Genomic DNA, 9,655 nt, shown 5'->3' with positions numbered 1-9,655 from the left:
GACCACCGGGATGAGATGGAAAGCCCTAGCTCCCTGCAGCAGACAGACATCAAAGGACCGAGCTCACAACTGCAGATGGCTCTCACCAGCTTACTGGGGAATCTCAACACAGCAGGACGTAGACTTGAAACAGGTTAAGTTTTCCAGGCACTGCCCTCGACTGTGCCAGGCAGAGGTCACTTTCCCACTGCAAGGGGCAGTGCTCTTCCCAACATGGGGCCAGATTCTGAGCACTCCCCACCCCCCAGGTTTGAGCCTTCTCCTGGGCGTTGTCTGTTGAAACTCCAGGCTCTGGCTTGATAAAATCCCTTCTCCCCCTCCCCGAGCCTGGGAGGAGCTCCAGGGGCTCTAGTGGGGGTGGGAGGGTGACGAGGGGTCTCCCCTCACCTTCCGTTCCTCAGGGTTGGGATAGGGACGGGCATCTGCTCCTGATCCGCCTGGGCCAGGGAGAACCAGAGTCGAGACCCTAAGGCTACCGTAGCTCCTTTTCACTGAGAACGAGCAGTGCCAGGGGTCGAACCTGCCAGCTGATGGAAGGGTCCCTCAGGGCAGTGTCCCTGGGTACAGGGCCCCGAGCTCAGCAAGGCCTCACACTTGGTTTAATGTTCCACATGCCACCATCTTGAAATTCTTAACCATTGCTGAACAAGGGGCCCTACGTTTTCATTTTGCACTGGGACCCCAGCAAACTGTGTAGCTGGTCCTGCCTGCCGGACACGGGTGATAGCAAGGTACAGCTGGCAGCATCGTACCCATCACACCCTTCATACCCTTCCAAAGCCTGAAGCCACCAGTCTCATTCACACTTGGGACCAACCCTCAGGCCTGTGGGCGCAAGTGGAAGGCCCTCCGTAAATGCTTAGGGACCAGGAACCTCAGAGGTGGTGGGGGGTGTGGGCCCCTCCCCACTCGGCACGTCGGGAGGCCCCGGCTGGTCAGCGAGTCCTCTGGCTGGATTGACCTCCACTGGGCACTGAAATGCCAATCTCTCCCTCTCCCGGCTCCCTGATTCCTAAGCAAGTCTTTCCTTGATTCCTCCGGGGATTCCAGCCCTCCTTCCCGCTTGGCTGGAGCTGTGAGGGAAACACTCTCTCCACCAACACTGTGTCACCCCAAAGGTCCACCTCCCCTGTCCTTCTGTCTGATCCACTTGGAGGAGGGGCCCTGGGGGAGCGGGGATTCGGACAGGGGTCCGGCAGTGAGCCCTGCAGTGGGGCAGGGAGAGGGGGGAGCTGCCCACTCAGCTAGACTGTGGAGACCGAGCCTCTGAAACAGGCAAGAGCCCCGCTGGACAGCTCGCAACAGAGAAACGACTGCTCTAAAGAAGATACAAGAGGGTGACGTGACAGAGATGAGAGGAACCGCTGGGACAGTGGCCGGAAGGCCTCTCCGTCACATTCCAACGAGAGATGTAGGTAAGGAACAAGTGCACCCGTCACCAATAATAAACACAATCATTTCATGAAATGTGGATTTAGACGTGGTTCTCAAGAGGTGGCCTGTGGAAGTGGATGAAGTTGACCTGGGCTTGGGGCGGGGTCTAGACAGAGGAGAGGGGTGGGCTCGTGACCCAGTCATGGGAACAGGAGCGGCAGGGGAGCTTGAGGCAGAGCTCAAGCTCTGGGGCTTGAGCGGAATTGCAGTCCGTGCTGTGAGGTCCCTCCCTGCTCTTTGGCTGTGCTGGGGCTTTTACCCTGAGGGGAGCTGGGGATGGAAGGAGCCCTACGCAGACCTGCAGCTCCAGGTTTTCTTGCTCCTCCCCCTCCTTGCAGACCAGTGGAGGCAGAAGGGAGGCCAGGAGGCAGGGCGGGAGGGCTCTGTCTTGGTGCCCTGGCCTGGTTCACTTGGCTTTGGCAGAATCCAAGCAGCTGAGGGACTTAGGTGCCGAATGGGCAGAAGTGTACTCCCGGAGGAACTCCCCAGGGGAAGTGTCCTCCGTCGTGAGGGGCTTGCTCTAGGCCTTAATCTCTCTATCTTGAACACAGGAACCTACGGGCAGAGCTTGGAGGGTGCTTCTGAGCTGTTGGCCTCCATCAAGGCCTGCTAGGCTTTCCCACCCACCTCTCTGCTTTCTGGGTCTCTTACCTGGATGGCTCTCTCTCGGAACCACAGACGACTTCCTTTTAAAAAAAAAATTATATATTTATTTGGCTGCTCTGGGTCTTAGTGGCAGCATGAGGGATCTTTGCTGCCACGTGCGGGATCTTTGTTGCCACGTGCAGGATCTTTAGTTGTGGCGTGCAAAGTTGTGGCATGTGGGATCCACTTCCCTGACCAGGGATTGGACCCGGGCTCCCTGCATTGGGAGCATGGAGTCTTAGCCACTGGACCACCAGGGAAGTCCCACAGATAATTTTCCTTTGGACACTTTCTCAAGACTTTGTTTATGCTTCAAATACAGGCTCTGTTGAACTCACACCCTCTTGCCAAGAATTTGGAGATTACAGATAAAAAGCCCTAAACCCCATTCCCCTATGTGTTCCCCATCTAGATAAACATCCTATCTATACCTAGAGGTATAGATATTCTGATGAATACAGTTTCCAACTTCACAATATTCACTCACAGTAATCCACACTCAGACAGTATTTTCACGGCATTCCTGAATCAGAGGTATCACCTTTATGAGGTGTGGTGGTAATCGGTGAGAGGGAGAAAGTTGTATGTACAGTGGTGTGCTGATAAATGCCAAAGGACTGGCTCTCTGGGGGAAAAAGAGCTCTGATTTGTAGCATCTGCTGATTCCCATGGTGTAAATACTCCAAACCTGGCTGATTTCAAGCTACCAGCGTGATGTCACCAAATGCAGACTTGGGAAGAGATGGCAACAGCTGGCTCTCGGGAGCCAGTCTGAGCTGACCCCAGCACACCACTGGGTGCGTGGGCTAATCCAGTGAAGTTCCAGGGGGTGGGAGTCTCATTGTGGTCAGTGCCCAGAGAGGTTGGGGAGCACCAGAATGATGGGGCTTCGCAGCCATCCAGGTAGGAAGAGAACTTCAGGGGGGAGAACAAAAGTCACGCTTATTCTCTGCTGCCCACAGTGGCGCAGAAGGAAGAGGTTGGAGAAGCTGCTGGCTTTCGCCGCCCACTCTCCGCATCTCACCCACCACCCCCATGGGAACCCTGACTCCAGGCTATCTCTGCAGGTCTGCAGCTCTGTCTTCTAAAGGGGGGAGAGGTTCCCACCAGGGCACGTTCACCTGGGCAGACAATATTACAGAGGTGATGTCATGAGAGATCCATTCTGAAAAAGGACCAGGCCTGCCAAAGCCGCCCTGGGGTCACCAGCATGCATTGGGCACCAGGATTCTTTTTTTGGCCCCAGGATATTCTCTGAGGGGCAGAAGAGCACCTCCTCTCTGCCCCAGGTGGGGACTTGGTCCCAGGAGAGCTGCCCGTTTGTGGCCCTTCCCGTGAGACTCCAGAAGACTCCCTCCTGCCAGATCAGGGTCATAGCCACTGAGAACAATGCTGGGCAGGCCGAGCGGGCCCTGCGCAGGGGCAGGGGGTCTGGGAGAGCAGCAGAAGCGGCTGGGGCCTGTCCTTCCCAAACTGGGCCACTGGTGGGGCCTTTCATCTCCCGCCTTCCTCTCTGGGCCACTCCAGCGTCCGCCTGCCTCTGCTTCTTCCCACCCCGCTACCCCCAGTGCGGCAATTACTGCGTTAATTAGGGCGCTTTGATCATCTTTAGAAATGGCCACACTGGGGAGGGACACTGCCAAGCAATTAGGGGCAGAGAGGCTGGGAGCTCGGGCACCTCCTCAGGGGGTGGGGCTGCTGAGGACCCTCAGACACCCCCTGTCTCCTCCTTCCAGGAGCGTCTGCCCCCAGCATAACTGTAAACTCCTCGGGGAATAGGGGCAGATGGGAATCCCGCCCCCCGCCCGTCCCCCCCAGCTCTGAGCCCTGGAGACAGGGCCAGCCCCTGCCCACCAGCCCCCCTCTGCCTGGCCCCCAGCCCAACCGTCAGCTCTTCTGGCCTGTCCAGGCCCCTTTGATGGAGCCGCAGAAACAAGGGCTCCTTTGACAGAAGGGGGGCCTCAGAGCCCGGATGATGAGACTTCAAAGGTGAGGGTCGAGCCCACTATCCCGTTCCCTCCCCCCACCCTGGCCCTCCTCCCGTGTCCCCCCCCAGTCTGTCCTCTATATAGCCCCCCAAGCCCCATTTCCCCTGTGGGCTCCTGGGAGTTAAGGGCCAGGTGAGGAACAGACCAAGGGAAACCAGTCATTTTGATGTAAAAGAATAGAATCAGATGATTTGAGGAACAAGAACTCAGCGCCCAGGGGCAGGCGCCAAAGGATAACGCCTGGAGGGTGAACCCCGAGGGGGAAAGAGCACGGGCCCGCTTGCCGGGGCCCCGGCCACCATGCTGCTGGCTTTGCTGCTGCTCCTGCTGCCCCTCCCAGACCCGCGGTCTGCCCACGGGCACCCACTGTACACGCGCGTGCCCCCCAGCACCCTGCAAGGTGAGCCCAGGCTGCTCTGAGGGAGAGGCCGAGGTGGGAGGAGCACAGAGCAAGTGGGTCTCGGGCAGGGGGACGTGAGCTTGCCCTCCCAACTCACAAGGACCTTTGGCCCTTTCTGCCCACCCTGCTGGGAGAAGGGGCCAGGCACTGAGACACAGGTGGGAGAAGAAAGGGGAGGACGAGGGTGGAAGGGGAAGGGGAGCCGGCAGGCACTGCCCAAAGGCATGCTTTCCAGAAGGTTCTGGGTTTAGCAGGGAGGAAGGGGCCCAGGGGGGCATCACCTTGGCTATCTGGACCCCAAGGTGGGCAACTCGGCCATGGTTATTTTGTGTCAGTAAGCCTGAGTTCTGTAATATCTATACCTTTGGGGTGCTGTTTTTCAAGGTTTCTAAGGAAAAGCTGTTTGCAAAGATTCCAGCCCAGCTCAGCTGAAATTACAGAGATACCTCGGGCTGAGAATCTGAGACCGTCCGCTCTGTGTGCCGGGGCCTGGGACCGTGGGGCTCTCTGACCTCCCCATTCTGTCCCAGGGCTCCTGGAGCCCAACCTGCTTCCCCACCGGGTCCCCCAAGGCAGGGCACAGGGCTGGGGCGAGGCGGAGGAGCTCTTCCCCCACGGTGCATGACTTGTGCCCCATGTCCTAGCAGCTCTGTCAGCCCAGGGGACGAAAGTGTTGCAGGCTGCCCAGAGGAGCGCCCAGTGGGCAGTAAACCGGGTGGTGATGGAGATCCAGCACAGGCTGCATGAGTGCCGAAGTTGTGCCAATCACACCCCTCCATGCCCGGGTGAGCTGGCGCTGACTACCCTGGGCCCGTTCTCCTGTCCACCCCGCCCCCTCCCTTCAGACTTGACCCCTCTTGGGGACAGAGACTGGGTGAGGCTGCAACCAAGATGACGCTCAGGAAGGTCTCCTCGAGTGGAAAGGGCACACCAGGCACGGGCACAGCGTGTGCAAAGGCAGGAGGGCAGGAACAAATAAGTCTGGGCTTACTTGCTGAGCAGTGAGAAGTTTATGGCAGCTGAAACAGACCCTGAGTGCTACCGGGCAGGGTAAGGGGGGTGGGTATGTGTGCAGGGGGTGCCGGGTGAGGTGGCCGGAGGGCTCGGGCCCAGCCTGGGCTGGAGAAGAGTGGAAGGCCGTCCGTGAGGCTCAGGGGTCTGTTTCTCAGCAGCACCTGGGCGTCCCGGGCCTCGAGCCCCCCTCCTCCAGGATCCACCTGAGCCAGGTGAGGCTGAAAAGGCTCGAGGCGGGCAGGGCTGAGAGCAGGGTGGACCCTGGAGGGGTCTCAGTGGTGAGGATGAGCGGGACTCGTCCCTCCTGACGCCGCTTTGGCCTTTGTAGGGCCGTGTGGCGAGAGGCGCCCCGGCGCTGTCAACGTGACGCGGGCGCACGGCCGCATTGTGGGGGGCAGCGCGGCACCGCCCGGGGCCTGGCCCTGGCTGGTGAGGCTGCAACTCGGCGGGCAGCCTCTGTGCGGCGGCGTCCTGGTGGCGGCGTCCTGGGTGCTCACGGCGGCGCACTGCTTCGCGGGGTACGTCGGGCCTCAGGCCCCTGCCCAGACCGGATCCCCAGTGCGGGGTCCAGCTCTTCCGGGGTCGGCTGGCGGGCACCAAGCGCGAGGACCGGTCTCTGCTGCCCCCTGGCGGCGGCCGTCCCCTTTCCCACCTCAAGGCGCCCAGGCCGCCCAGCCAGGGCGCGGATTCTCCGGGGACTCACCGTCCTGGGCCTTCTCCCCACTCGGCGTCGCGGCTTCTCCCGGGCCCGCCCTCCCTGCCCCCAGGCGGAGAAACAGCCCGGCGCGCGGGCTCGCTGGGTGGTGCCTGTGGGCGGAGGGCAGGGTCTCCACCCCTGGAGACCTCTCTGCATCCTTGTGCTGCGTGTCTCCCGCCGCTCGCCCCGCAGCGCCCCGAACGAGCTTCTGTGGACGGTGACGCTGGCCGAGGGGCCCCGGGGGGAGCAGGCGGAGGAGGTGCCGGTGAACCGCATCTTGCCCCACCCCAAGGTGAGAGGGCAGCCCCCAGGCCCTCAGAGTTGGGAACAGCACCCCACCCCCACCCGCGCTGACGCTGCGCCGCCACCCCCTCCCCAGTTTGACCCTCGGACCTTCCACAACGACCTGGCCCTGGTGCAGCTGTGGACGCCGGTGAGCCCGACAGGGGCGGCGCGCCCCGTGTGCCTGCCCCAAGAGCCCCAGGAGCCCCCCGCAGGCACCGCCTGCGCCATCGCGGGCTGGGGTGCCCTCTTCGAAGGTACTAGGCAGGGCAGGGCCTGGGTGAGCCGCGCGTGTGCGTGGGAAGATTGGGGGGCTGGGGTGATGGAGTTTGGGAAGGCTGGGATGTAAGAATTCTGACCTACACCCAGCTGTCTTCACAAAATGCCGCCCATCTCGCAAAGGGGGGGGGGAGTCAAGGAGGGCAGTGGGGGGAGGGAGACCTTCGAAGCAGGACCCCTGCCCTCCAGGCCTGAGCCCCTTCCACTGCTTCCCTGTAGATGGGCCTGAGGCTGAGGCGGTGAGGGAAGCCCGTGTACCCCTGCTCAGCGCCGACACCTGCAGAAGGGCCCTGGGGCCAGGGCTGCGCCCCAGCAGCATGCTCTGTGCCGGCTACCTGGCTGGCGGCATTGACTCGTGCCAGGTATGAGCCCCGACCGATCGGAGGATAGTAGTGGGCCACTCCTCAGGGGCGGGACGGCCTCCTTTCCTTCTACAATCAGGCTGTCACTCAACTTCTCTGAGCCTCTATATCCTCATCTCTAAAATGGGTCCAAGAGTGGTAACCCCAGTAGAGCTCAGAGCTGCTTTACCCTGCCAGCCATAAGGCTGTCATTGAGGGTGACATGGATCGATGCAGTGCCCTCTCTCTTGGCTCGGATCCTCGCAGGGTGACTCTGGAGGCCCCCTGACCTGTTCTGAGCCTGGCCCCCGCCCCAGGGAGGTCCTGTACGGAGTGACCTCCTGGGGGGACGGATGCGGGGAGCCAGGGAAGCCTGGGGTCTACACCCGTGTGGCTGTGTTCAAGGACTGGCTCCAGGAGCAGATGAGCGGTGAGCGCCCCGTCCCTATTCCCCCCTCCCCAGAGTGCCCGGCAAACTGCCCTGGGACGAGCGCCTTTCCACCCTGCCCGCTCCCAGCCTCCCGCGTCGGGAAAGCCTATTCTCCTCCCGCGGAGGGCTTTGGGGGCTATAGGACCTGAAGAGGGGAAGCGGGGGTGGAGTAGGCTAGCCCCTGACGCCCCTCGCAGCCGCCCCCTTCAGCCGCGAGCCCAGCTGCAGGGAGCTTCTGGCTTGGGACCCGTCGGAGGAGCCGCTGGCAGACGCCGCCCCGCCCTGTGCCTTCTACGCCCACCTGTGCCCGGGGCCCGCGGGCGCCTGTGCGCGCCTGGCGCACCAGCAGTGCCTGCAGCGCCGGCGGCGATGTGGTCAGTCCCGTTCCTGGGGCTGGGCCGGGGACCCGAGGGTCTGGCCCACGTCTGACAGCCGCTCGGACCCTTGTCGCGCCCGCAGAGCTGCGCTCGCTGGCGCACACCCTACTGGAGCTACTGCGGGGCGCCCAGGAGCTGTTCGGCCCGCGCCCGGGGGCGCGGCCCCTGGCCCCGGCCCTGGCTCGGCCCGCTCCGTCGCTCCGGGATCCTCCCAGGCACCTCTCCCGCGAGCAGCGGCTGCACTCAGGTAACCCAAGCGCTCGCAGCCCAGCCCCCGCCCCACCCCAGCCCGGCCGAGGCGTTCCCCTAACCCTGCAGCTCCCCAGGATCGCGGGCGGCAGGCACTGGGTTCCCGAAGCGGAGGTCGGAGCAGCGCGGGGAAGCGAACGGTAATGACGCCCCCTGCCGGCGGTCTCCAGTGGAGTAGGCCAAGGGTGGGCCGAGGCCCGCAGGGGATTCTCCCGGGGTCTGCAGCTGGGAAGCAGTTTCACCCCGCGGGCAGACCCGGTCTCCCCCTCCCTGGCAGCAGGGCGGATGATTCTTTGGGGGAACTTGTGAGTTTGGGCCCTCATCAGTGTCAACAGATGCTGGGCTTTGTGCTATCATTTAACCTCTCTGAGCCTCGGCTGCCCCTCGGCTGCCCCATCTGTAGCAGGAGGAGAAATCTGCCCACTGGGAGGTGTCCAGAGGCACTGGTGGGAACACCACCCCGGTTCCATGCTAGTGTCAGTCCCCTCGTATTCCCAAAGTCTCTCCCCTTCCTGCAGGCTGCCCTGGGCTGGAGCCCCTGTGGCAGAAGTTGGCTGCCCTCCAGGGCACCCATGCCTGGATCTTACAGGTCCCCGCTGAGCGCCTGGCCATGGACTTTCACGAGGTGGGTTCCTGGGCCTCCCAGACTCCTTCGCAGTGGCCGTGGAAGGCCTGATGGGGAGGGAGAAAGGAAAGACCCTCCCCCAGCAGCCTGGGGTGGAGGTAGTGGGTGGTGCCCAAGGGGAAGGGGATGGGGAGGGTGGCTGTGTGTGAGCTGGGTGCTAGCTGGGTGTGAAGGAGTTGGGGGAGGTGTGAGTGAAGGAGCTTGGGGGGTGTCCACGTGAGCAGAAAGTGTGCAGGACTGGGGGAGGGGGCTGGGGAAGGGCTGGGTCTGAGTGAGAGTTTCTGGGGGCGAGGAGGAAGGGGACCAAGAGGGGGGTTGTGGGCCCCTGAGTTGTCTCCTCCCTCTGCAGGTCCTGGCAGACCTGGGCTCCAAGACACTGACCGGGCTTTTCCGAGCCTGGGTTTGGGCAGGCCTGGGGGGCCGGCACGTGGTCTTCGGCGGCCTGGTGGGTCTGGAGCCAGCCACGCTGGCACAAAGCCTTCCCCGGTTGCTGGTGCAGGCCCTACAGGCCTTCCGCTTGGCAGCCCTGGCGGAGGCAGAGCCCTAGGGACCCCGGATGGCTTCAAGGCAGGGCCGAGGGCTGGGGAGGAAGGGGCACCGCCCACTCAGCCCTCAGGTTCCCCCAGCCAGGTGGCCCTGAGCCGTGTCTCCACCCGCAGCCCCTGGTCAGGACTACTGCTCCCAGGGCCTGCAGAGGGTCCAGGGAACATGATGACAAACTGTCATGGCCAGAGTTGGGTGTGGGCGGGGGCGTGGGAGGAAGGGGTCCTGGGCCCAACGTACCTTCCCAGATGTACCATCGGAAGATCACAACTGCTTTAATAAACGTTATTTATGATCTACGGAGACCACTCCAGAGCTTTCTTAGGATGGGACTGGGGTGGGTGGACATGG

General features: G+C 62.6%; 1 protein-coding gene across 1 annotated transcript; it reads left to right on the top strand.

Moving 5' to 3' along the window:
• The first annotated feature begins 4,367 nt into the window (after positions 1–4,367).
• PRSS56 (serine protease 56) lies at positions 4,368–9,558 on the top strand. The gene is made up of 13 exons (XM_060015481.1): positions 4,368–4,467; positions 5,115–5,222; positions 5,640–5,693; positions 5,810–5,999; positions 6,371–6,470; positions 6,558–6,717; positions 6,959–7,101; positions 7,348–7,510; positions 7,708–7,884; positions 7,970–8,134; positions 8,214–8,276; positions 8,655–8,761; positions 9,111–9,558. The coding sequence occupies exons 1-13, from the start codon at positions 4,368–4,370 to the stop codon at positions 9,306–9,308; spliced, it is 1,728 nt and encodes a 575-aa protein (XP_059871464.1). The 3' UTR covers positions 9,309–9,558.
• Positions 9,559–9,655: the final 97 nt, after the last annotated feature.

This window comes from Delphinus delphis, chromosome 7 (assembly GCF_949987515.2).
Source record: "Delphinus delphis chromosome 7, mDelDel1.2, whole genome shotgun sequence".
In the NCBI taxonomy this organism is placed as follows: Eukaryota; Metazoa; Chordata; class Mammalia; order Artiodactyla; family Delphinidae; genus Delphinus; species Delphinus delphis.
Note: the sequence above shows the minus strand (reverse complement) of the source record. Positions and strands in the feature narration are given on the sequence as shown.